At 51.0% G+C, this 27881-nt stretch overlaps 1 protein-coding gene across 1 annotated transcript in view; it reads left to right on the top strand.

Moving 5' to 3' along the window:
• C20H1orf94 (chromosome 20 C1orf94 homolog) overlaps window positions 1-27568 on the top strand; it is a 38770-nt gene extending 11202 nt beyond the window's left edge. Inside the window, exons 2-7 of the mRNA XM_061120108.1 lie at window positions 5843-6531; window positions 9616-9876; window positions 10974-11149; window positions 16691-16768; window positions 20728-20924; window positions 27221-27568. Of these exons, the coding sequence (XP_060976091.1) occupies window positions 5843-6531; window positions 9616-9876; window positions 10974-11149; window positions 16691-16768; window positions 20728-20924; window positions 27221-27296 (1477 nt within the window). The 3' untranslated portion in view covers window positions 27297-27568. The remainder of the gene's footprint in view (window positions 1-5842; window positions 6532-9615; window positions 9877-10973; window positions 11150-16690; window positions 16769-20727; window positions 20925-27220) is intronic.
• Window positions 27569-27881: the final 313 nt, after the last annotated feature.

Below are 27881 nucleotides of genomic sequence, written 5' to 3'. Positions count from 1 at the left end.
TGTGTACATGACTGTGCTTTGTTTACCTGTGTAGGTGTGTGTACGTCTGTGGTACGTGTGTGTGCATGGTTGTAGCATATGTGTGTGTACATGGTTGTATGTGTGCACACAGCTGGGTGTGGAGCAGGAGCTACCATAGGGTCAAAACTATAGCCAGTCTTCACACCACACCATTGTAGCTGTTGTGAGGATTCAAATAAGAGTTTTTCATGGAACATGTTTAGCGCTGTGCCTCACTGGTTAGTTCATTCTCCATAAATACTCACTCTTCTGATTTTGTGAACTGGAACCGGAGGCTTAGACGTATTTGACAGCTTGCTGGAAGTCTGGCCTCCATGCAGCCGGGGAATTTGAACTCCTGCCTCCTTCCAGGCAGCGAGCTCTTAGCCACTCTGTCTGCTGCTCTGCCCACGCAGACACGTGGAGAAGTCGGTCTCACCTGCTGCCACGAGGTCGGTCAGTCTCTGGATGCAGCCTGAGCCCTTCACGGGCTTCCATCTTCAGTCAGCCGTGTTCCCCAGGCACCAGGCCTGGGTACCGTGTTTTGTCGTCGATCTGAAATGCCATGGTGGGAAGAAAATATTTGTTTTGGTGTCCCCTTCCAGCACCAACAATTTTCTGCTTGCATTTTTCTGTTGTTTGGCTCAGATGAATAGCAGTTTTCATCTTTGCTCTGTGTTATCATGCACACAGAACTGCTGTCGGGGAGCTAACAGCATGCTTGCTTAGTCATTATTCTGGGAAGGGGTGCCAGCCAGTCAATAGCCTTTATTTTTATACGACTCTGTACACTGCAAGTGCCGAAATGTCACGCGGCGCCCGCGTACAGAGTCGCCATCAGACACCTATCATTTCTGGAGGCGGGCGGAGCGGAGGTGGTGGCGGCCGTTGGGGCCGGGCACCAATTCTGACTGGCTTCCTCTGTCAGCACCCGGGAGCTGGGTTAACCGCCCTGAATGATTCACTGTGATAGAGTCTGTGGCAGATTTTATGGTTTTTACCCACTCAACGGAGAAAGCAAATAGCACCGGAGAGATGCCAGCCTCGGCAAAACTTCTTAAGGAGAGAGGAAGAAAGATAGATGCAGGCAGGCAGGCTTGATATGGGAACTAGCACAGTCATGGGGAGAGGGAAAAAATTTTTTCTGGGAGTTGGGCAGGATCTTTGTGGGGTCTGCAGTGGGGCTGCCTTAGCGGGGTTGGGAGTTCTTAGGGCAAAGTTGAACAGACTGGTTCACTGTCATCCCGCCAGCTCACAGGGGTGCCAGGCCCACGGTAAGGACATGAGATGGAAGGCCAGAAGACGGAATCAAAACCCGGGAGTCTGCAACCAGTAAAAGGAGCTGGGTGGTCTTTGGCAACACAGCTTTTGATTTCCAGAGTTCCAAGAAATGGACAAGGATAAAGACAAATTCACCAGCCAGTTCATTTATTTATTCAATAAATACCTATTTAGCTTGGAGGTGGTGCCCAGCACAGCTCAAGGTCTTGAGGCCTCCGTGGTGAACAAGATACAATTCCTGCCCTCAGGGAAGATGTGTTGTTGTTGGAAATAAAGACATAAAAATAATACTTTGCGACGGTGATGAATACTAGAAAGAAAATAAACAGACTGACGGAGCAGAGAGTGCTTCGTAAGAGTCAGTCCGGGGATGAGCTAGCATCCACAGGAGGTGCAAAAGCCCCGGGATTAGAGTGAACTCGATATGCAAAGGAATATTTCTAAGACCAGAGCGGCTAGAAGAAGAGGAATCTCAAAGCAGGAGGGCATAACTGGGCCACTTAGCAGGGTGCCCTGGGGGTCAGAAAGGGGTCTGCATTTTTATTCTGTGTGTACTAAGAACCCACATAAGGGTTTAAGTGGGGGGATGGTTTGATCTAAGTTCTGAGAATGTCTTTCCTCGGCCGGCATGCAGTTTTCTAAGGAACAAATGAATCATGTTTTCTTGGGGGTGGGAAGGGCAGGAAGGGGAGACCCTTGCTTAGGGACTTGTACCTGTGTGCTGAATCTTGACTGCAGCAAGGTGTTTCATAGAGGCAGTCTAGGAGAAGTGGAGATGGAATGATAGTGACTGGATTGATTTATTCCCCCAAAGTGTTGATCCAGGATTACTGTCAGGCTGGGGGTGGTGGGGGGAGGGTTTCCAGCAATGTCCCTAAGGCTCTGGACTCTGGACTCTCTCACCTTCAACGTTTCTATCCATAAATTGGCGGGGGACCCAGAAGGCAGACTCATCAGACATGCAGCTGACACAGAGCTGTCAGGGACAGCTAAGGCCACGGATGACAGGCTCAGGACTCACCGCGATGATCCTCCACAGGCTGGAGTGATGGGATGAGCCCAGCAATATCCTTGATTGCATTCAGACTGGGGAATGAAGCCCAGCCGTGAAGCAGGGAGACCTCACTGGAGAACCTTCCCTGGAAAGGAAGCTGGGGCGGGGCGGGAAGAGGTCAGAAAGTCAGCTGGACCCAGGAGCATCCCCACAATAGCCTCTTCACTTCCTTGGTGACAGAGTCCTTAGCCTCTTAGAAATTCACTTTTCTCATCTGCAAAGGGAGAATGATTTTGTCAATTGCCCAGAGGCAGGGAGAGGATTAAACAGAAGCATATATGTGGATTCCTGGCTTCCAGTCTGGCCTTCCAGATTCATGGCAGATACAAAGGAAATAGGAGTTTGTAGAGACTGTCCCAGGGAGGGTTGGGTGCCCTGGGCCAGTCTTTCAGAGGGATGCAGGGGACCTGCAGCCCAGGTGAGCCCCTCTGTTCTTGGCACAGACTCTTCTGGGAATGCCAGCTTCTTAAGAGGCCCATGGACCCCCCATGATGTTCCAGAAAAGAATGGCCGAGGGATATGAGAAGGAGTTTACACTCAGCTCCTGCTGGGTTCTCTCCATCAACCTGGCTCCGGGCCGTGGGAGGGATAGCAGTGTCCTCTCAGGTTCTGAGAAGGGACGCCTGTAGGGTGGATTTGGTACAGAGACCTCAGGCCTCGTGGGTCTTTTAGAAGCTGCTTTGACTTCTCCTTGGAGCTGGTGCTTTGAAGGATACCGTGGCGAGACTTGTGTGTGCGTCTATTGTAGAACATTTTTATTTTAGGGAAAAAAAAAGAGAAACCAAACAGACAAAAATAGAGCTAATAGTACTTGGTGAACCCATTTACCTCTCACTAAGCCTTAGACCTGGTCAACATAAGGCCAGTCTTGTTTTATCTACTCCCAAACCCCCATCTTTCCCCTCCCCCTGCTAGATTAAGTTTAAAGCTAACTCCAGATGTAATGTTATCTGTAAAGACTTTAGCATGTATCTCTAAGAGATAAGGATGCTTTTATTGTTTAAGTATAATCATAATACCATTATTCTGACTTAAAAATTAACATAATTGTGATGTCTTTCTGATTGAGAAGATCTGTCTGTATACAGCTTGCTTTTCAAGTTTTCGAGGGGGGCAGAGAGGCAAAAACAGGTCCTTCTAATGTCTGGTTTCTGTGACTAGAGATTCCCCTGTTCCCTTTGAGGGTCATGATGAAGAAGACGGGGGATCAATAATTTGGGACCATGGATTGGCAGCCTCTTTATTCCAAGTGTTCCCAGGGACATAGCAGGAAAGTGAGATGAAATGAAAGTGTTAGTCACTCAGTTGTGTTGGACTCTTTGCAACCCCATGGACTGTAGCCCATGAGGCTCCTCCGTCCATGGAATTCTCCAGGCAAGAATACTGGAGTAGGTAGCCATTCCTTTCTCCAGGGGATCTTCCCGACCCAGGGATTGAGCTTGGGTCTCCTGCATTGCAGGCATGTTCCCAGGGACACAGCAGGAGAGGGGTCCAGTTGATAGACAGAGTCTAGATGTGGGGAGGAGGAAAAAGGGGAGTGGGAGGGAGAGTCGGGAAGAGGGGGAGAACCAAGTGAATGGCCTTGCCCCTTGCATGGCGTCGATGGCAGCATCCGACACCAGCCCGCTCCCGCTGCCATCCACAGCCACCGCGTGCCCAGGGCTCCTGTGTGCGTGTGTCTGTGCCCAGCCGGCAGAGGGGTTCCCGCACCAAGTTCTTCTCCCCCCCAGGGGCTGGTAGTGCCACAGGTGTGTGCCTCATCACAGGGGAGTCCCCAAGGTTCCGGGGTCTGACGGGAAGTGGGCAGCAGTGCCCGATTCTGATCTCAGTCTGTTTGACTGGGGTCTGCTTTCTCCTGGCACGGCTCCCAGCCTCCAGGCCTGGGGAGACCACATGCGGGGCTGGTGCTCTGGAGGCGTTGGCTGTCTCCGTCATCAGAATAGTGACAAGCTCCCACGTTTTAAACTCTTCCCTGGGGCTCCCAAGTGCCCTGACCAGCCGTGACCTTTCCCCAGGACCCCTTGGGACTCATCAGTAACCATCAACTATGGGATTAATGCCGACACAGTAGGAATGTCTGGGACTGTAGCCTGTGCCCATTCTGACTGGTTGTCAGATACAGAGACCATCCCCTGGTTTTATGTGTGATGACTGTGAGTCGTTTTGTGCCTGCACTGCACCTGTGTGTGTGTGTCCGTGTGCATGTATTCATATACAGAGCATTACCAGGAAGGAACATCCTTGCGGGGAGCATTTGCTAGTCATTATTTTCGGGGCTCACTGCATCCACAGAATGGGCTGTCAGTGCAGGAATATACCCTGAGCCTTCCCAAAACTCCATTCACTGGATGCTTTAATTTTTCCCTCTGCCTCTTTTTCACCATTTTCACCAGTGGTGGAACTCTGAGCAGTTTCTAGAATGCTTTATGTAGGCCAGCTTATCCACCCTTCCTGGGAACCCCCCCAGGAGGGAGAGCAAGGTGGGCTGCCACAGTCCTCCTGGGGGTACCAGGGAGGAAGGTCCCCCTTACCAAGGATGCTGGTGGGTCAGTGTGGGCCCAAACCAGGCCGGCAGGATTGCCACCCTCTCCCTCACTTGGAGGCAGCCAGCATCTAGGAGCTTAGAGTCCATGGGACCGTTAGGCCACACTAGAATGGTGCTGGCCACCAAGGGTGCAGCTGGAGGCCCCAGGTCTCAGGTGCAGGTAGAGGCCAGTGTTTAGATAAAGGAAGATTCTTGTGAATCAGTGCAGGGATCAAGCGATTGCTGGTGCTCCCAGGCAGCCCAATCTGTGATCTGGTCAGAAGGCCATGCCAGCCAAGGTGGACATGGGTATCTACGGAGCCACTGTGCAGATTTCAGGATCCAGAGGCTCAGCCCGGCTGCCAGAGGTGTATACAGACTGGCTGTCCCTGGTACTGCCCTTACTGTGCCAGACACGGTCTGAAGTGTCTCTGTGATACTCCGCTTCACCAGGAAGGAGGACAGCGGTCCCATGATGCTGAGCAAGGGGCCCAGGACCACGTAGCTGGGAAGTGACCAAGCCAGGCTGTGAGCTCCAGCTGTCACCCTGCCGTCCCTGCTCTCACTCAGACCATCCTGCAGTGCATGGGGGCCCCGGCACCCTGGACGCCACGTCCAGAGCTGTTGGTTCAGTCCTGTCCCCTTTGCTGCAGGTCTTTTATTGCTTTGGGTCCTGAGCACCACCAAAGAGGGAGTGATGGACGGAAATTAAGACTCGGCCCACTCAGCCAGACGGAGCACTGGGAGAGGACCCAGGGGTCCCGATTCCCAGAACCAAGCTCTTAGGACCATTGCCCGTTGGTATGGTGTAAAAACCCCTTGGGGGTGCACGTGTGGCCCATTTTCTCTAGTGAAGAGCAATAGGTTTCTCACCTCGGGAAACATGTTTTCTCTAGCCCCTTTTCCTGGGGCCTGTGCCCCACTGCAGAGCCACCCTCAGGGAGGGGGCCCTAAAGCCCTCTCTCTTTCTGACCTGTTTGCAGGTCTCTGGAGCTCACCAGTGGTAAAGACGAAATCTCCTTGTTGGTGGAGCAGGAGTTCTTGAGCCTCACCAAAGAGCACCTCATCCTGGTCACCGAGAGCTCGGGGGAGCTGGAGGCACCCAGAAGCAACCACGAGGTGTCCAGACAGTCAGCCCCCCGCCTTCTCATGCCTTCGCTGGTGGCCAGCAGGAGTGAGCACCCAGGAGCCTCTGTCATGGCCCGTGACAAGCTCCTGGAGCCGAAGGTGGCTGTGTCGGTCGTCGGCAGCCGGCCAGACTGTGATTCTGCCACATCTACGGTCACTGGCATCCTGTGTGCTGCCAAGGTCAAGAGTGCCAAGGGGACAGAGGACAGGAGCCGCAGCCTGGGGGCCTCCAGCTCAGAGATCAGCAAGCTCCTGGCGCAGTTCCCTCTGAAGTCCGCAGAAATGTCCAAGGCCCCCGACAGCAAGATGGTGTTGGAGGAGACCAGGGTCATCAAGGACTTCCTGCAGAGCAGCATGTTCAATGGCCCCGGACCCAGAGAGCCCGCGGGGCTGGGCCCGTTCCTGCTGCTGCCTCCGCCGCCTCCGCCCATGCCTCCCAACAAACTCCCTGAGCTCCCTGCTCCGAAGAAGCAGCTCCCAGTGTTTGCCAAGATCTGCTCCAAGCCCGAGGCTGACCCCGTCGTGGAGGGGCACCAACTGATGGGTGAGTGGGGCTGGGAGCAGGGCTAGGAAGCACGCTTGCTGGGCGGAGAAACTTAGCAGAAAGCCACGTGGGCTGCAGCAGGCACACGCAGCATCGCTGTGCAAAGTAGGGCGAAGTGGCCTTGCTGATGAGCGTGGTCCCAGGGTGCAGGCCGTTTTCAGCCCCCACAGGCCTCCTCTGCTGGATGCTCATATACAGGGCACATTGCAGGTAACCAAATGTGATGGCCCTGAATCCAACACGCTTTAGGAAGAGGGAGAGGCCCGTTTAGCAACTGATTGGGCTTTTAAATCCATAGGCACCCAGAGGACATTGAAGGAAGCATTTATCCTTGCTGGGCCCAGGGTGAAAGTGCAGCCAGGGGGCTCTGAGCTGAATGGGAGGGAAATTTGACTGGCTTCTGATGGAGGCGCCTATCCTGACCACGAGGCCTGGTCCCCTCTCTCAGGGATAGGGGCTGAATGTGTAAACTCCCCAGGTGCAGGCAGACAGCTGGCCCTGGGGTTTGTTCCGAGGGACTTCAGGGCTTTAGAAAAGTGCATTCCCACTCCTAAATCAAGGAGTCCACATCCTCCCTGGGATTGCCAGCCACCTCCCAAGCCTCCCCCAATTCCAGGATTCTGCATTTTGTGTCTGCTCTGATCCAGCTACTCAGACTGGATGGTTCCAAGAAGGAAGACAGGTGGCAGTGACACTTGCCTGCCATCGGCGGTCACTGGGAGAAAACTGGAAGAAAAACTCCCCCCAGGTTGTGAGAGATGGGTAAAGGAGAGATGCCTATATTGGGAGGGCCCAGATCCATCCTCCTAAGAAAACAGAGACGCAGTCACCCTATAGAACATTCCATAGGAGCATTTTAGGAAGCCAAGGACTCCAAACTGTGGACAACATGCTGGACTCTGGGTCCTGGGCAGGCCTCCAGGGGTCTGGGGACTCTGGGGATGATGAGCTGTGTGTGTGAGATGATGCAGCATCCCCAGGGGAGGGGACATGCCTCCACCTCCTTCTCCATGAGGGAGGTGTGGATGTCTCTCTGTCGGACGGGGCTGCTGGTGTGGAGACAGTTCTGTCCCACACACCTTCCCACCATTTGCGTGTGTGTGTGTGTACAGGTGTGTGAGCAAAGTTGTGCTGAGAAGAACTTTGCAGGTGTGAGCGTGTGAGGAAATGCAGTGTGGGCACATCTGAGTGTAACCCTTCTGTGTGTGTAGTTGTGTATGTGTGTGAGCGAGCCAAGGGAATGGCAGGAAGGGATGTGTGTGTGTGTCTGTGTACACAGCCTTTGGAAGAGGGAGCTTTGGAGATGAGTGAGTAGCAAGTGTGTTTCAGATGACTGGGGTGGGGTGTGATGGCAGGTGTGTGGGCCTCTGGGGAGAGGGTTATTATTAGTGGGTACTGTTACCTCAGCACTGGCTGGGGGCTGCACTCTGCAACCAGAGAAGCTCTAGGAAAAGACACCAGGGACATGTTTTGCTAAAAATGCCATTTTCTTCTGGCTCAGGCTAGAGCAGCTTTCTCCTTTGCTAGGATGGCAGTAAGAGGGCAGGCCCCATCCTGTCCAGACTCAGCCCCAAGGCCACGGGCTAGTGGGACTAAGAGTTGGTGGGATCATGTCCACTGCCAGGGGGACTGCTGGGCACAAGTCCTCTGGTCCTGTTGCTGCCAGCATGATCCACTTTGCCCGCCATGTGTCCATTGCCATTTCCCAGCCAAGCTGCATGGAGACCAGGACCTCCAAGCTGGGAAAAACGTGAAGATGCTGAGAGCAAGGCCCTCTTCTCCGCTTCAGCCAAGCAGTGCCTTAAAAAATTTACATATGTCTATATATTATATGCTTACCTGGTGGCTCAGTGGTAAAGAATTGGCCTGCAATACCGGAGACCCAGTTGATTTGGGTTCAGTCCGTGGATTGGGAAGATCCCCTGAAGGAGGGCATGGCAACCCACTCCAGTATTCTTGCTGGGAAAATCCCATGGACAGAGGAGCCTGGTGGGCTACAGTCCATAGGGTCACAAAGAGTCGGACATAACTGAGCATGCACGAACCATATATTATATGTGTGCAGTGTGGTGCATTCCCCTGCCATACTTAATTTTGTTGGAAGAAAGAGTTCCATTGCTCAAAAGGAAATGTGGGTGAAAAACCACCGTTGTAGGGGGATCCCTGATGGTCCAGGAAGTGTCCTTGCACTAGGGAGACTTGGTCCATTTGGAGCGAGAGCTGAGCCTGGCACCGGCAGCATCCAGTGACTCACTGGTGCCTCTTCCTTTGCCCACAGCCACCCACAGCCCTGGGCGTAAGGCCTTGCTGAGGGCCCTCTTCCTTCTGGAATCCCTCTGGGCCTCTCAGACAGAAGCTGTCTCAGCCACCCTCTTCTCCCACTGTGTCCCTCTGTCACCTCATGGTCCCCATCTGCCTTGTCCCAGAGCTATTTCTGGGTCTGTCTCTCTCTTCCTCCTTGTTGTGAGTTCCTGCCGGGCCAAGTCTGGCTCTGACTCATCCAAGTGTCCCCAGGACTCAGGTCAGAGCCTGGCGCTGATGAGAGTGCTGAATCGCCATGACAACTTAGCAAGAGGAGAGCCTATGATGAGGTACGAGCTGCGTGTTCTGTGGGGATGTGTGTCCCCCCCTCTAAGCCAGGTGTGCTCACTGAAGACAGGAACTATCCGGAGGCTTTGTGATCCAACCTGTAGACGGTTAGCGGGAAGGAAGGGAGGGGACTAGAAGGGAGGAAGTTTGGAAGGAGGAGAGAATGGGATTATGGAAGGGAGGATGGATGAGTGGATGGAAGGAAGGAAAGATGCATGGGTGGATAAAAGGATGGATGGATGGGTGAATAGACGGAAGAAGACAAGAAGGGATGAATGCATGCATGCATGCAGGGGAGTGTGAGACCATCATGGGTGCTGGTCAGTGAAGGCTTCAGGGACTGGACTTGGATCGAACTTGGTTGAGACAGAGCCCAGAGTGGTGGGAGTCTCAGGTATGCTGTGGAGGATCCACAACTTTGTCCGCAAGACCATGCTCCCCCCATCCAGTACGTGGTCTTCCAGAGTCACTGACTCAGCTTCTCTCCTGCTCTAGAATGGAACCCAGGTGCCAAGGAGCTGACCAGGGGCCGAGAGAGCCTCTTTCTCAGCCAGTGGTCCCCAAGCCGGAAGGACACCTGTGGTGAGGATGGTGGCAGTGACTCCATGGGTTCCATGTCCATGGCTCTGCCGGCCAAGAAGCCTGCCTGGCAGGCCGAGAAGAACCTGCTCTATGAGTTCCTTGGGGCCACCAAGAACCCAGGCGGGCAGCTGAAACTCCGTGGCAAAGTGGAGGTGGACAGGCTGGAGCTGAAACGTAAGCTGACCCTGCCCAGAGAGAGTCTATGCAGGAAGGGATTTCAGAAACCCTCATAGACCCCTGGAGTAACTCTGCCATCAAAAGGCTGTCTCATCCATGGGCAAGACACTGTCTTTCCCTAGTCCTGTAAAATGGGGGAAATGGCTTTCTTCCTGTGTCATCCCCTACAGGGAAGAGCTCAAGAAATCTAGTTGACTTTCAGGGGTCACATGGGCATTATTGGTGGTCAATTTGAATATAGCCCTGACTCAGCATGTCTTATGTCCCCTCAAGTTGCCTGAGCCAATGAAAATCCCATGCTTTAAGATTATTTCTACATTGCAATTATTTTTCCCCTCAAGTTGCTTAAGCCAACGAAAATCCCATGCTTTAAGATTATTTCTACATTGCAATTATTCACGTCTCAGCTCTCTCTCCCTTGTACATCTACAACTGTTTTAGTACAACATTCTCCCCCCAACAAAAGGTGCTAATAAGGGGACACTGACACCCCATCTCTAACTCTTAAGCCCACAGGGCATGTTATAGAAGGAAAGAATCCAGGATTCATATCCTGAAACAACTCCATCGAATTTCATTCATTCAGACTAATTTGAGGTCTTACCAAAGGGAATTATATAATATTTTAAAATATTTTAAAAAAATGACTCTGACATAGATGCAACACCTACACAAGGTCCTTGCTGTTGCCGAGTACATGCCCTCAGCAGGGTGCTTGAGTAATTTGATAAGAATGACTTCCCACAGCATAGCAATTGTTTGTATCAAACTGGGTTTTTCCGAAGCACTTGAAGGAATATAGTTTTGCACGTAGGTGAGACAAGCTGGTTGATTGTATCTCTTGCTAAACTGCCTCCTTACTTGTGAGTCATGAAGGAGATGCTCCATGCCAGACCATGCTGGGACTCTCACCCCTTCCACATTGGCAAGGTGTGAACTAACAGTGTTTTCCTATAGCTTTGAAGAACCCTCTGGGAGCTTTTAAAATACCTGACCTGTGAGGACATTAACCCTGGGGGCAGTCATGGAGCTGGGGCAGACTGACCTCTCCCTTCCTCAATCACGAAACGCTCTACCTCTCCTGTGACTTACAGTTAACCCACCTGTGACAGGGGCCGACAAGAACAACCTCAAGTACACAGGGAACGTGTTCACCCCACGCTTTGCCACCACTTTGACCTCAGCAACTCTGAACCAGCCCCTCTGGCTCAACCTGAACTATGCACCTCCGCCCGTGTTCACAAACCCCTCCACCTTCCCTCAGTACCAGGTGAGTGAGCGGGTCCCGGCCGGTCTATCCGGTGGTGGCCATTCAGGGAGGAGCCTGTGGCTTACAGGCAGCTTCATTCACAAAGAGCCATGGACTCGTTAGTTCATTTCTCCATAGGGGCCCCATCAGACCAACGGCCAGGTACACGTGCGTGCGCACACACACACACACACACACACACACACACACACGTGTGTATATTTCTCATTCTCCTTTGTCTGGATTCCAGTTCACTCTGTGCCATGTCTTTCAGAGCCACTTGGCTAATCCTGGTCTGTGAAGTGCTTGGGCTCCCAGGAAAGACTGACCGATGGCACAGTCCTTGCTTCCCACCACCTCCTGTGACTTCCTTTGTAGTCGGATGACATGTGTCCTAGATTACTTGGGACAGTCCCCATTTAGGTCTTTGGTCCCCGCATAATTATTCACTGTACTCCCTTTCATTCTCAAGTGTCCCACTGCAGATGACAAATTATGTGGCCGTTTTATTTCAACTACAGCCTAGCAATCTTAGCTTCTACCAGCTCAGGTGGCTTGGCACACAGTCTTGGTCTTGGACCCAGAGCTAAGAGGCGTCAGACACAAAGGGGTGGGGGAAACACTTGCAACGTTGGCAGTTTTATTCACACAACTTATTTATTCCAGGAAAATGTGGTTCCTTTAGTTCGTCTATTTAACTTAATCTCCTGTAAGAGCTGCCACCCACTGGGTAGAGAGATGAAAAAAAAATCAAATAAATGTCCATTCTGATTTAAACCGTAGTCTAAACCAAGAGCTTAAATAGTCCCTTTAGGTAGTGCTCAGTTCCTCCAGGACAGGTGCTCAGTGCCTAAGAAGTCTCAGCCTTCTGTCCCCTCCCTGGCTGCTGGCCAGAATGGCGTGCAGGTATACAGAAGGGCCAGGCCCCTGGGAGCCTGCTGCCCCAGCCTGGCCTGGCCGAGCCCGGGGAGGGCAAAGAGAGAAGGAAATCCAACCTGAACATCCTCTCGTCCTGCCCCGTGCCCCTCCCCCTTCCACTGCCCCTGGGCTCCCAGTGGTATTTCCTCCTCCTCGACAGCAGAGCTGCCAGTCTCATGGCTTAACATCCTGCTCGAGAGATGGGTCTTCTCTACTCCATGTGAAGCCCCTCTGAGCTGGTCCGCTGGACTTAGCCCCTGATTCTTAAAACAGGAACTGAAGTAAAGGGGGTTAGCACGGTCTCTTTCTCTCCAAAGTTTTGTTTGCAAGTCTTCTTTTGGTTTGCTAAAGAGAGCCAGTGGCCACCCTCTTTCTCAAGCCCGACCTTTGAGGTGAGACAGTGTAAGGAAGCGTGATCCATGGGAAGACCCCAGGTGCATCCATCCTGAATCTACCATATGCTCTCCTGGAGAAATACCCTGTTCACACCCTCACTGGTTCACCAGCTCCTTCACTGAAGTTCCTCCACCCTTGCACACTCATTATTGGGTCATTTATCACCTACTCCCTGATGCACTCATTTGTATTTATTTATTTTCTCATTTAAATAATTAAAAAACAAAAAACAAAAAACCTCCTTGCTTCACACTGACTGCAGGCTGAGCCTTGACTTAAGTGAGGGGATTCCAAGGTGACTAGGAAGCTCGGAGTCCAGGACGAGTCAGGGACAAATCCAAGGGCAGCACGGTGTGCCCCACAGCTCTGAGAGAGAAACAACTGCATAATTTTATTTAGTGTAAATTGATTCACTCTCAAATGCACTCACTCAAGGGGCTCACCATGTAAAGCTAATTTGCAGTGGTTTGTTTTGTAAAGAGGGGACAGTCTCTCTCTGCTATGCTAACTTCTGACTTGACTTTTGGCATGGGTGAGATTTGGAAGTATTCTTCTAGCATGAAGGTCCTTTGTCTTCAGAGATGCCGGTGTTTTATCACAGGGCTGACTGTGAGCTTCCTGGGCCTCTGGGCAGAAAGGCCCCGGCTGGTAGGGCCCCTTGTTCCTATGCACCTAAAAAGACACTCACTGAGACCAGCTGAAGTCACCTGTACCTGCCGACCCTCCCAAGGGGTAACAACAGACAGTGTGACTTACCTTTTCCCAGCTTCTCATGATTTCATGATACCAACCAGCTTCAAGACAGCTGATCAAGGGGTCTGATGTGATAAAAAGAACGCAGGTTTTAGAATAATCAGAACTGGATTTAAGGGAATAGTGCTACTTTCAAGCTGTGTGGCCTTGGGCAAGTTAGCCAAATGTTCTGAGCCCTGGTCTCCTCACCTATGAAATGGCCTCATAATCATTACAGCAGCAGCAAATACTTGAGTCAATTGTAAGGTTAATTGAGTCCATGGATGGGAAAGGACTTGGTAAAATCTCAAGCATGATACAGGTGTTGGTTCTTATTGTTATTCAGCCCTGATCTTCCTGGGACACGGGGTCAGGGAGGTCTGCAGACCTTGAAGAGGCACAGAGGAGAAACAGGGAACAGTCTATCCCAGTCTCTTTTTCCCGCTTGACGTTAGGAATGAAGATAAGGTCCCAAATCCAGTCTACTCAGAGCTTTGCAGTGGACGGATGCAGAGCCATGGAAGACTAAGTCCCCAGTACCCAAAAGCTCCACAGAGAATCCGGGGCTGCTTGGCACAAAGGAACTCTGCTCCCAATTAAAGAGGGCGGGCACATGCGAAGAGGTCATGGCCTCAAGCAAAGAGGAATGGATGTGTATCTCCCCTTGCTTGTGATTTCACAGAATTGCAATTTGAACAACCAGAAATCCCCTTCAAGTCACTGAGGGTGGCTCATACTGATGAAGACGGCATCGTCTCCTGAAAACCCACCCCATGACGGAGCAGGGACAGGCAGCTCACACAGCCTAGGAGTGGCCTCGCCCAGGCAGGCGTGGGGAGGACGGCGGCCCAGGGGAGTTGGCAGTGGAAAGCAGGGCTGAGTGCTGGTGGGGAGGTGGTGAAACAGAAGAGGGGCACTTGGAGCGTGGCCTTGGAGCCCACTGAGGCCTGGCCACAGGCAGGGCAGCCCCATCGGCTGACTTCCCTGCCCCAGTTCAGACCATGCCCTGGGGTCACAGGCTGGTTGGGGAGGTAGGTGTGGCTGCCCTGGGGCCTTAGAGCTTGAAGAAAAGGCAAGCCTGTGCACTGGATTCAAGCGATGAAGGGGCTGGTGGATGTGGGGGAGGCCCGGCCACGGTCAAGTGCGGGTGCCTGGGAGCAGACAGCAAGGAAGGCTCTGAGAGGATGTGCACCCTAGGAGAGCTGGGGGCCTTCCCCAGAACCCCACATCAGGGATTCGGAGCCTTTTATGAGCAGTCCAGGGGCTCCGAGGAAGTCATCAAGGGCAGTTCAGCCATCAGTGCTTTGATGACTGGCTCAGCTGAGTGAATGATGGAGGCAGCATCTCTGGTGTGGAATCTTCTGGAAAGACATATTCTGGTCTGAGGGGTGCTTTGGGTTTTGAGCTGCATCTTATGGATTAACTCTGGATTGGAGGATGGGGGCAGCCTGGGACTGGATGAGTCATGAGCCGACCCCACCCACAGCAGCAGTTCTGCTCTGTGTGTGTGTGTGTGTGTGTGTGTGTGTATGCACAGGCACACCTAAGGCCACTCTGGGCAGAGGTGTGAATAAAATTTCTACTTAGCATTGGGCTGAGATGCCAGGCAGCCTCTTCAAGTGGCGGGAGCAGTGGGGATAGGGGGGAGACAGTGAGAGACGGTAAAAGTACCTAGCACTAGCAGAATCCTTACTACATGCTGGGTGCTATTCTGGGCCCTTTAGATGGCTTAGCTCATTTATCTTCATGACCGTCTTTATCATCAGGTACAGACACAGGTATACACGTGGGCAGGTAGACACCCAGCAACAGAGGCCCAGACTAACACACCTGGGTTCACAGTTGCACATTTGTACACAGAAACACATGGCTGCAGACACAGATGGAAGCACAAGGGCCAGTGTGTTTAAATAAACATGAGGCAAACTAGCACACGTGATACAGACAGCCTCAGGCACCTCATGCCTTCGGGCAGGAATGGGGTTTGGCGAAGGGTACTTAGAAAAGGGGCATAGACACCAACAGAGATAATCTGGCTTCCTTCTCAGGCTTTGCAGGCTTCAGTTCAGTTCAGTTTAGTCGCTCAGTCGTGTCCAACTCTTTGTAACCCCATGAATTGCAGCACACCAGGCCTCCCTGTCCGTCACCAACTCCTGGAGTTTACTCAAACTCATGTCCATCGAGTCAGTGATGCCATCCAACCATCTCATCCTCTGTCGTCCCTTTCTCCTCCTGCCCCCAATCCCTCCCAGCATCAGGGTCTTTTCCAATGAGTCAACTCTTCGCAAGAACTGGCCAAAGTACTGGAGTTTCAGCTTCAGCATCAGTCCTTCCAGTGAACACCCAGGACTGATCTCCTTTAGGATGGGCTGCTTGGATCTCCTTGCAGTCCAAGGGACTCTCAAGAGTCTTCTCCAACACCACAGTTCAAAAGCATCAATTTTTCGGCGCTCAGCTTTCTTTATAGTCCAACTCTCACATCCATACATGACCACTGAAAAAACCATAGCCTTGACTAGATGGAACTTTGTTGGCAAAGTAATGTCTCTGCATTTTAATATGCTATCTAGGTTGGTCATAACTTTCCTTCCAAGGAGTAAGCGTCTTTTAATTTCATGGCTGCAGTCACCATCCGCAGTGATTTTGGAGCCCAAAAATATAAAGTCTGACATTGTTTCCACTGTTTCCCCATCTATTTGCCATGAAGTGATGGGATCAGATGCCATGATCTTTGTTTTCTGAATGTTGAGCTTTAAGCCAACTTTTTCACTCTCCTCTTTCACTTTCATCAAGAGGCTTTTTAGTTCCTCTTCACTTTCTGCCATAAGGGTGGGGTCATCTGCATATCTGAGGTTATTGATATTTCTCCTGGCAATCTTGATTCCAGCTTGTGCTTCTTCCAGCCCAGCGTTTCTCATGATGTACTCTGCATATAAGTTAAATAAGCAGGGTGACAATATACAGCCTTGACGTACTCCTTTTCCTATTTGGAACCAGTCTGTTGTTCCATGTCCAGTTCTAACTGTTGCTTCCTGACCTGCATATAGGTTTCTCAAGAGGCAGGTCAGGTGGTCTGGTATTCCCATCTCTTTTCAGAATTTTTCACAGTTTATTGCAGGCTTAAACACACATAATTTTAGAGACAAGGGAAAAGAGGCTCAGAGAGGTGAAGTGATTTGCCCAAGGTCACATAGCCTAAGGAGCAGACCTGGATTTCAAAAGACAGGCAGGTTCCTGAAGCTCATGTCTTAAATATTCAATCAAAAGGCTGTGAATCCTGCTAACCAGGGGCTCCCTGTGTGGTGTGAGGCATGCCAGCTCAACCTGATTCCAGCTGGACTAAGCAGCTGGGGAGAGGGGTGGGGAGGGGGGGCGTCTGGCCAGCAGTGTGATGGGATGGACTCTGCTGTGTCTGGAGATGCAGGCAAGGGAGCTGGAAGCTGAGCTGAGTGGCTGCCATTCTTTGGCGGGGAGCCTCTCACCCCATGGCACTGAGTCCCTCCGTTCTCTCCCCAGGGCCTGTACCCCCAGCGGGCAGCCAGGATGCCCTACCAGCAGACCCTGCACCCTCAGCTGGGGTGTTACTCCAGACAGGTGAGTTGATGACCTTCTCACCTCTGTCCCAGCCCATGGAGGCCTTCAGGTCAGAAGGATGTCTGTCACCTTGTCTTTGTCCAGCTGGTCACCAGCCACGCTTTCCGGCCCACCTTTGACCCCAGAGTACAGACACAAGCACCAAAATGCACGCGGCCACAAAGCAGTGACCCCAGGAGACAACGCTGGCCGGCACTTACAGAGCCCTTACTGTATGCCAGGCCCTTCTCTAAGGGCCTTACCTGCATTCGTTTAATTTTCAGAACCACCCTATGAGGTAGAGTCAAGATGAGGAAAGGGAGACGCAGAGAGATGCAATAATTTGCCTGAGGTTATAAAGTTAACACCTAAGTTAGCTTTTGCTGTGGCAACCAACAGCCTCAATGTCTCAGAGACTTTAAGCAATGCAATGTTTAATTTTTACCCAAAGGTCTACAGGTTGACTAAGCTGCACTGGGGTTGGGGTCAAGCCTTTTTTAAGTGTCCCCCTTCTGGGCCCAGGCTGAAGATCGCTTTTGCACCTGCCATGCTGGATGGTGGGAGTGTGGGAGGGCTCAGATGTGGGATGTGGTCATGTTTGCCCACCGTCTGCCAGAGCAGATCACATGGCCTGGCCCAGCATCACTTGTGCTGGGAGTCATAGCCCTCCCATAGTTTCCTCAGTTAAAATACAAGACACCTAGTTAAATTTAAATCCAGGTAAATGGTGAATAAAATTTTAGTAGAGCTATATCCCAAATACTGCATAGACCATACTTCTATTAAAAAAATTTTACTGTTATCTTAAACTCAAATTTAACTGGGTGTTACCTATTTTTGTCAGCTAAATCTGCACCCCCTGTTCCCATGGGTAGGTCCGGGGTCAACAGCTGCTCGACAGTAACACAATGGCAGATCAGGTTTGATCTTGAGCTGGCTGGCTTCAGGGCCCATGTTCCCAGTAACTCTGGCTTACTGCCTCTTGTAAATAAGATTCATAAATATGTAGTATCAAAGTAAAGCAGCAGAGGGACCTCCCTGGCAGTCCGGTGGTTAAGACTTCACCTTCCAATGCAGGGGATGTGGGTTCAATTCCTGGTCCGGGAGCTAAGATTTCACATGCCTTGTAGCCAAAAAACACAACAAAACAAAACAAAACACAAAACAGACACAATATTGTAGCAAAATCAATAAAGACTTTAAAAATGGCCCACATCAAAAAGATCTTTTAAAAAAATCAAGCACCAGAGATGAAAATACAAACATGTACCCAGACATAAATAAAGATGTGTTTATATACATGCCACCAGACTGGATGTGCGTGGACCTGAGCACACACAGGCAACACAAATAGCACTTCTTGATACTCAGAGAGTCTGAGTATCTTGGATCAGGGGTGGGGTGTGAGGAGAAGAGCTGAGAACAGGCTACATTCTTAGTCCGGCCTTGCACACTGCCCCCCGCAATGCACACACCCAGGTCACAGACTCCTTGGCCTCTCCTCTCCCCCCAGGTAGCCCTACCCTTTCTCTTCAAACTGCACCTCTGCCCTGAAGGATGTTAGAATGTTCTAGAAGATAGAGAAGGGACTATAAGTATAGGTCACTTTATCACCTGGGCCAGGGCTGCTCTTTCAGCAGTAGGAGCTTTGCATCCTGAGATGAGGTTGCGAGGGGAGGCAGTCAAGCTCACAGAATCCCAATCTCGACCCGTCCACCTCATGAGCAGTGATTCCATCCACCTAGCTCTTCAGCAAATGCTTTTAGATGAAGTTATGTATGTGCATATATTTGAAACAGTAATGTTAAAAACCTGGTGTAAGATTTTAAACACCTTAGAAGCAATCACTGTGACTGGTTTCTTAGGTGCCCTTCCAGTGATACCTGTTTATACAAGCATTTTTATATGAATGTGGCATTCTGGGCACACTGCTCTATCATTGCTTTTGTCAGCAGAGTGTGTCTTGCAGATGGTTCCAGAGCCCTCTACACAGCTCTGGTTTATGGTTTTTATCAGTGACATGTAGCTAGGGTACAGTTTTTTTGTTTTTTCATTTATTATTTGGAGGCTAATTATTTTACAATGTTGTAGTGGTTTTTGCCATATATTGACATGAATCAGCTATGGATTTACATGTGTTCCCCATCCTGATACCCCCTCCCACCTCCCTCCCCATCCCATCCCTCTGGGTCTTCCCAGTGCACCAGTAGGGTACAATTTTGAGTGAAGCTTGTGTCAGCTCTAAGACCTACATCTTCTTTTTCATGTCCGTTTCCTCTCAGGTTCAGCTCTGGGACTCCCACCCCCTACACTGGGAAAACCAGGTTTTTTTTTTTTTCTGCCATGCTGACCCTTGGGTGTCTGTCCTGGGAGGTCCCTTCCTGGGTTCTCTCTTTGAGCTCTTGGCACTTTATGACCTTCAGCTCATCCTCTTGGGGGTTTGGCACCCACATCCAGCATCATCGGAGCCTATCTGTCCACCGGGGGAAGGATGGGGAGGGCCAGGAGGGATGGGCCCAGACTTCTAGAAGGAGCGAGCACAGTGGTGCAGTCCAGGGACTCGGGGACTCTGACAAAACTCGGACACTTGAAACACTTACTAAGCAAGTTACTTAACTTCTCTGAGCTTCCGTTTCCTTGTACCTAAAATGGGAATCCTAATGGTCCTACCTCACGGGGGCTGTTCAGAATTTAAATGAGAGAATCCACATGAAGGGCCTGGCACACCCTTATTATCACTTAATGAGCACTAGCCTTTGTCATCTTTTTAAATTAGATAAGGGTGTGCAGGGTGAGAGCGGGCAGTCGGTATACTGAGCAGCTAAACAGCGTGGACCCCACTCTTGCTGTGAAAGTGGAAATGCAAGAATTTCCCTAGTTTTGACCAAAACACACAGGAAGATGGATATCAGCTCCATGTCAGACATTTGGAGCTGTCAGTGGTAGAATACAGTGCTCGCAATGTAAAGAGCTCCCTATCATTTTAGGTATTCAAGTGGACATTGGTCTTTTCTTCCCTCCATCCACCTCCTCTTTCTTTCTTTACTTTTTTCACTTATTCACTTAACACATGTTTATTGAGCAACTGCTATGTGACAGGCCTTGCTTAGGGCTGAGGATAAATCAGTAAATAAGACAGATGGGGCCCCTGCCTTGCCAAGAAGACAGTGGGAGCCCTGCTTCTTGATGAGTCTGATCCGGGTGGTCTCAGAAACCCAGTGAGTTCCTACTTTTCTCTAGAGTTTGAGCTGAATCCCATTTCCCCTCTTTGGCCTTTCTCCTGCACTCACACTCTCCAGTAATGTAACCAGCAGCCATGTGTGGCTGTTTATGTTGAAACCAACTAAAACTAACTAAAATTTAAAATTCAGTCACACAAGCCCCATTTCAAGTGCTCAGTAGCTACATTTATGTCTGGTGGGTACCATATTGGGTGGAGACCCAGATTTCCATCATTCATCACAAGAATTTCCACTGGGCAGGGCTGTCTCAGACTTGGGCATCTGTTGAGATCGTGAGCTAGAAGCCAGGGATGGACACATCTCCACAGCCTTGACTGCGATTGTAAACGACAGTGAACCATGGGCTTTTGAGATATTATTGACCAAGGGAAAGTTAGGGAACAGGGAAGAGAAACAATCACGGAAATAATATTCATTTGTTATATGTTATGTGCCAGTCTCTCTACTTATATCAGCTGACTCAATCCCCATACTAATGGACATAGTGTTTGCCCATTTTATGGATCAAGAAACTGAGGCTCGGATAAATGAAATACCTTGCTGGTCTCCCATAAAGAAGCTGAGCCCTGTGCTTTTTCCAGTTCAACACATTGTCTTCTGTGGGGTACCACCCTGTGACTGAGGGGCCACAGGGGCTGAGGAGTGGGACCCAGGGTTCGGGTCAGGGCTGGGGGACTGTGATGTTTAGAGGCAGCAGGCTCTGCTGGACTCAGCGCCTCTCTGCTCTCTGCCCTGCAGGTGACGCCATACAACCCCCAGCAGATGGGACAACAGATTTTCCGCTCTTCCTACACCCCCCTGATGAGCTACATCCCCTTCGTCCAGCCCAACTACCCGTACCCTCAGAGGACACCTCAGAAGCTGGCCAGCAATGCCCGAGACCCTTCCCCCATGGCAGGAGACGGGCCGCAGTACCTGTTCCCCCCGGCATATGGGTGAGTCTCCCGCCCGTGCCGGAAGCTGGCGTGTTCTCCCGGAAGCTGCTGGTGAGGGCAGGTGGGCGCTCTGGGCCCCTCCGGCGCTTCCTTGTTACGTATGTTCCCTGGCCGGGAGGAGCCCCGGGCCTGTGTGCAGAGGCTGTGGGTGCGGGACGGACCCGGTGTGGCGGTGAGCCTGGTCAGGGCCCGGTGCGGGGCCGGAGTCCTCAGTCTGGTGCGGAGAGGCCGCTGTGTGTCAGGAGCGGAGGGACACCTGCCCGCAGCAGGTGGTGGAACTGGACGCATATGCCTTTCCCCGTTTGCCTGGCGTCCAGCGGGCCACTGCCCAGGTGGTCTCCTTACAGCTCTCTCCCCCACTCACTGCGTCCTGAGCTCCTTGCCAGGCCAATCTCTGCAACAGCCCCGTGAGTTCGCAGCTGGCCCTGCTGAAGCTTCTCCCACAGCTTATCGGACTGCTCACACTTTCCCCCCAACCTACCCCAAACACCAGAGGAGAGGGGCTTAGCAGCTAAGAGCCAACACAAACTCAAACCTTTTTCACTGACAATTCCACACAAACTTTACATGCAGGTCAGTAAGAAATGTGTTTGTTGCTTTAATAGCACGCAGCTGCTCATTTCCGCCCACCAAACCTTCACTTCTGTGAGGCAGGTGGGGCCGGGTCAGTCCTGAGAATCCAAGTGTCCTGGGTGCCCCCTGGAGAATGTGTGCCCCACTGTGAGAACCTCCCTTTATAGGGTTAGGGCCAGACTCCACAACCTGACAAGGATTCCCTTCCTCCCCCTCACTGCCCCTCACTGTCCTGTCAATGGGTGCTTCAGTGTTCCCACTGAACTCTAGGAAAGAGGTTTCCATAGTCAGATCTGTTTGGGATGAGAAAGGTAGAAACAAAGATAAAAAGATTTCTCAACTGTTGGAATTCACAGATCACTTAATTTACCAGGGTGCATGGAGAACATTCAACAAGGTGATGGTCAGTAGTGTCAATTGAACATAAAACCCGTGACCGTGACCTCTCATTTCTTTTCTCTTCTTATTCTTTCCCTCCCACCCTTCCCTCCCCTCTTGCCTTCCTCCCTTCTCTCCCTCCCTTCCTTCTCCCCATCCTTTTTCTCCTCCCCTTTTCTCATATCTCAGTGTGTTCCACCCATACACCCGGGAAAGTGCTGCATCGGTTGACGCACGTAGTGACGGTGAACTTAGCCTGTGGGGCCCCGTCGATGAATAGGACGTGGTTCGTTCCTTCAGAGATGGGAGTGGACCAGAAGGGGGCGCGATGATGTTAGTGCCATGACAGAGTGCCATCACAGCGGTCCAGGGACAGAGGGAAGGTCCCTGCTGGCTGGGCAGTGAGGCCTACAGGATGGGGAGGGGGCAGCATCCTGGGGAATCAGGCCCTCAGGTGGGAGGTTGCATGGCAGACTTGAGACCTGGGGAATAAAGGCACCTGGTTGAGGTATGAGATTTACCCCTTGAATGAGACGGAAAAAGGAAAGGGGAGGCCGGACTTGGGTTATTAAAAGCTCTGGCTGGTAGGCCTGGGGGTCCGATGCAGAGCTGTGAATGCTGGAATGAATTGATGGGCCAGAGGGGAGAGAGACGGGGGAAGAGAGGTGACTGCAGGGTCTGTAAGAGAGGTGAGAGTGGATGAGATTGCAGAGGGCGGACAGCCCACCTGTAGGCCGGCAGACGCCCCTTCCTCGCTGTAACTCTGGGCTTGGGGGAAGGGAGACTCACTGCAGAACCGGCCATGCTGAGAAGCAGCGTGGTCCCACATTCTCGTTGGTCAGCTGTTGGGAAGCACTGGTGGGGAGCAGAAAGAGGGAGAGCCCTGGTCTCTAGCTGTCTTCAGAGAGACGGGAAAGGGAGGAGACTGAGGAAGGAGCAGCCTTAGGAGTGGGCAGGAGCCGGGGGCCAGCTGGGGACATTGTGGGCAAAGGAGAGCGAAGGGAGGCAGCGAGGTCAACAGGCTGGAGGGGTGCCTGAGAGGTTATCTGCAAAGACCAGGAAAGTGGGGTCAGAAAGGTGAGGCGAGGAGTGCAGGCCAGGATCCCTCAAAGGGATGGTTCATTTATTCAAAAAATATTTGTGGCCTCCTCCGTGTGCCTGGCTGGCTCTAGGCACGGGTTACTGGAGTGAACAAGACAAGCGTGTTTCCTTCAGTCATTCCAGGAGGATCAATAGACAATGCAGAAATGAACAAGCATCATACATGTCAGGTGCAGGGAAAAGGGGGGGATCTGAATGAAACGAGAGGATGAACCATGTGTATATATAATTGATGAGCCCTCTGGGCAGGAAGGATAGAAAGTGCAGTGGCCGTGAGATGGGAAATGTAGCTGGAGCACAGTTGGTGGGGAAGAGAGGGGGCGGATTTCAAATTAGAGTAGTGGCAGGCCTGGACTAGGGAGGGTCTGCCAGCAGAGGTAGGAAGGAGATGTGGGAGGCCATGCATGCTCTAATTCTCTCTGTAAGAAGATGACATGGGCCAGTGTACAAAGAGAGGGCTGTGGGGAAAGAGCTGATGGGGGGGGGGGGGGACCAGGCTGGGCGCCTTTACAGCTGCCCAAGCAAGAGGTGCTAGTAGCGTAGACTAGGAGCAACCCTGGAAAGGAGGTGAGAAAAATCTGGAACGTTTATTTTCTTGGTAGAATTGATGGGACTTGATGGTTGGATGTGGAAGAAGGAAAAGAGAGGAGTCAAATGTGATTCCTAGTTTGTTTGTTTGTTTAACTGAGCTATTTTATTTATTTTTAATTGGTGGAAAATTGCTTTACAATTTTGTGTTGGTTTCTGCTGTACAACACGAATCAGTCATATTTTGTATATGTATATATACATATATATATCTACATCCTTCCCCTCCCTCTCTTTCCTCTCCTCCCCTCATCCCACCCCTCTAGGTCATCACGGAGCTCCAGGCTGGGCTCCCTTTGTTATTTAGCAACTTCCCACTATTTCGTTTACACAGGATAGTGAGCAAGTAACACTGATTTGTACGTTCTTGACTTGAGTGTCTGGATAAGTGGCAGTACCAAAGTCCGGATGAGGAGAGCACAGGTCCCTTGATCAGGAATTTGGTTTTTGCATATGTGAAATTTTTAAAAATAATTTTATTTGTGTATGTATTTACTTTTGGCTGTGCTGGGGCCTCATTGCTGCATGGGCTTTTTCTCTAGTTGTGGCGCGCAGGTTTCTCATTGTGGTGGCTTCTCTTGTTGTACAGAACAGGCTATAGGTGCATGGGCTTCAGTAGTTCGCAGCCAGTGGCTCCACTCAGCCACCAGGGAAGCTCTGCTTATGCCAAATTTGAGATGCCCATTAGATACAGGAGTGGAGCTGTTGATGGGCAGGTGGGTGTCTGAGTCTGAGGCTCCGGGGAGAAGTGGTGGCTGATAATATAAATTTGGGGATCATTAGCTATGGTTTTTCCAGTGGTCATGTATGGGTGTGAGAGTTGGACTATAAAGAAAGCTGAGTGCTGAAAAATTGATGCTTTTGAACTGTGGTGTTGGAGAAGACTCTTGAGAGTCCCATGGACTGCAAGGAGATCCAACCAGTCCATCCTAAAGGAAATCAGTCCTGGGTGTTCACTGCAAGGACTGATGCTGAAGCTGAAACTCCAATACTTTGGCCACCTCATGTGAAGAGTTGACTCATTGGAAAAGACCCTGATGCTGGGAGGGATTGGGGGCAGGAGGAGAAAGGGACGACAGAGGATGAGATGGTTGGATGGCATCACCAACTCGATGGACATGAGTTTGAGTAAACTCTGGGAGTTGGTGATGGACAGGGAGGCCTGGCGTGCTGTGATTCATGGGGTCGCAAAGAGCCAGACACGACTGAGCGACTGAACTGAACTGAAATCATATAGATGATGTTTAGAAGCATGGGGTGGGATAAGGTCGCCTGGGAGCACATGTCCAGAGAGAGGAAGAGAGGCCCAAGGACTGAACCCTGGGCCTCCCAACACGTAGAGGGGTTGTGGAGATGGAGAGGCACAAGCAAAGGATCTAAGGAGATGGGAGAAGAACAGGAGAGTGTGGAGTGCAGGGAGCCAGAGGAAGAGACGGTGGGATGACAGTGTGGCAAGAAACCCTGGGCACCGCAGGGTGGGGCGGAGGGAGCCCTGGGCTCAGGGGTGGTGCTAGGGGTTACTAGTGCTGGATGGAATAAGGTCCAGAAGACGCTGTCCTGGGCAGGGAGGGTTACCAGGGCCTAGGCGAAGAGAGTTTAGTTTGGGAGACAAGGAGGGTCAGTGCTTCCTCTGGGTCAGGAGCAAAGAAGAGAACCAAGAGACCAAACTATATGCGGTGGGAGAGGAAGGAGCAGGTGGCCTCGGTGGTCTCAGGGAAGGAGGAGGGGAGCCTTCCCTGACCTCTGCTAAGTCCAGGATCACCATACAATGTATCTTTCAAGCAGCAATAAGCTTAAGAGTCAAAAGACTGCAAATAATAATTGCAGTGGGAATGCCAGTGGGGAAACTGTCTCAGGCAAACCAAGACCTTTCAATGGTGCTCGAGAGGCAGTTCAAGCTCCTCCTCTTCCTCCAGGAAGCACTCCTGGGGAACTGTAGTCTGTGTGGATTAGCCCTCTTCCTGGATCTCTAGGGTAGGTCCTGTCCAGACCATGCCCTTGGCAGCTGACCCCATCAGAACTTTTCAACCGAAAGGGCTCAGATGTGTGGGGTGTGACAACAGATACGAGGTGTGTTACACCCAACTTATTGCTGGTAATTATTAAATACTCAAGTATGGGTTATGGCCTTTATTTTATAAACCAGAGTGGAATTCAGAGTATCGTTAAAGTAGCATCACTTCCAATAATTTCTTTTCCAATGTGATTTTTGAAAAAGAGAAAAAGAAATGTTACCACTGACATTAATTGCTTATCCGGCACCCTACCTTGTGCCAGGTCCTGGACTGGGTGCTGAGTGTAGAATGGTGAACAGTCCAGACATTGTCCCTCTTCTCAGAAAATTTATTTTAGTGAGTAGGGATGCAGACAACCCAAATCCTCGGTTGTCCGCGGCTGCTCATGTGAGCGACGGATACTGATACCAGCTGAGGCATTACAAATTAATGCGCTGGTTTGTCCCCATTGCTTCTCCCCTCCTCTACCCCCTGCTCCTTTTTTGTTTCATCAATTCATGGGAGGGCACCATGAACGTGAGCGTCCTCTGTAATATGCATCTGCCCAGCTGAAAAGCGACTGAGAATCCCTGGATTAGACTAAATCTAGCCATTTGCTCTGCTGTGATTTGTCTTGAGCTCTGTTCCATTCATTCAAAGTATCCTAGCAGATGGGGAAAGAAATTGCAATAGGATACCAGAAGTGTGAGTAAATGATTCCATCTGGAGAGGTCAGCAAAGTCTTCACAGAGAAGACGGTTTTTGAACTCTCTTTCGAAGTATGGCTAACAGTGTGCTGGGGAGAAAAGGCAGAAGAATATGTATTTCTGTTCTTGGAGGTTGAGGCTCAGGACTTCTCGGCTCTTCCTTACCTGGGGGTCTAGCAAAGCTGCGGGCAGTCAGGGGTGCCTCCCTGCTTTCTTGCCAGATTGGGGTTGAAATTCAGGGCCTGATTGAGCCTGGTGCTGAGAAGGGGATCAGGAGCCCTGGGGTGGTCCGGACTCTGAAATCTCACTCTGGGATGTGACTCTGAGTTCTCTGATGTTGTGAAATCTCTTGAGGGACACACACGATCCTCTAAGGCAGGTACAGGGGCTATAGGCCCACAGGTAAGGTGCTCCAATCCAGAGAGGCTTCCTCGTCTGTGGTCCTGGATATGGAGAGAGCATAGGCTGGACAAAGTCCCTACAGGCTGCCAGGGCCTTTGTGACCTAAAGGAGTGGCAGAAGAAACTCTTTATTGTCTTCCAATAATATCATTTTAATGTTATTTTCTCAGAGCCAAAGCTTTTTGTATTATTGCTAAAGCTTTCAGTTTCTAAGCCTGTCATGATCTTCCCAGTCTTTGACAGCCCCCAAATTAACATATTACTTTCCCTAATATCACCACCAACATCAGGAATTCCATCACAATGCCTTTTTTCTCTTTTAATATTTTAAAAATGTATTTGGCTGCACCGGGTCTTAGTTGTGACACGCAGGCAGAATCTTCATTGCCACATGTAGGCTCTTTTGTTGCAGCATGCGACCTCTGAGTTGTAGCACATGGGATCTAGTTCCTTGGCCAGGGATTGAACCCGGGACCCTTCACTGGGAGGGTGGTGTCTTAACCACTGGACCACCAGGGGAGTCCCATCACGATGTCCTTTTCTTCCTCCTCCAGGTTTGGCTCAACGTCCGGTGGGCCCCTGATGAACAGCCCCTACTTTTCCTCCAATGGGAATGGCATAAATTTTTAGATCTCCTTCTTACCCTCCTCCTCCCACGTTAGCCCCTGGAGCAGGGCTAAGGGCTCTGGAATTCTGGATTCTGTAGCAGCTTGGTATGAAGTTTGGAAAGCCAAGGTTCCGACCAGGTCACAGACAGAAAACAGCAAGGCCAGACGCATCTATGGACCAAGGCTCATACACGCACACAGTCTGCCCTCTTGCAAAGTGCAGACTACACACTCCCCCCTTGGATTCATACGCACTTGCTCATCCACATATGCATCTGTATTTAGCTAACATGAGTGATTTTTGTTTTTGTTGTTGTTGGTAAAATAGAAGTAAGACACTTAATTTTAGAAAGTTTGTATTTTCCGATAAAAGTATGAGCTGCTTGAAATGGAGTGTGCCTGTTTATTTTCTGTAATGCTCTGTGTAATCATCACTGCTCCTTCCCCCACTGCCCACCCCAGGAGAATCAAAGTTTACTGAGGATGTGAAGAGAGGCCATGGGCTACCATCCTCCAAGTGCTTCTCTGTAAATGACGGGCCCCAGGGATCGTACACTTGAAAGCTTACCTCTTCTTTCGTGTTCCACTCACTTCTCAGCAGCCCAGT

This window comes from Dama dama, chromosome 20, assembly GCF_033118175.1.
Source record: "Dama dama isolate Ldn47 chromosome 20, ASM3311817v1, whole genome shotgun sequence".
Classification (NCBI taxonomy): Eukaryota; Metazoa; Chordata; class Mammalia; order Artiodactyla; family Cervidae; genus Dama; species Dama dama.
This window is presented reverse-complemented; position numbering and strand designations above follow the sequence as displayed.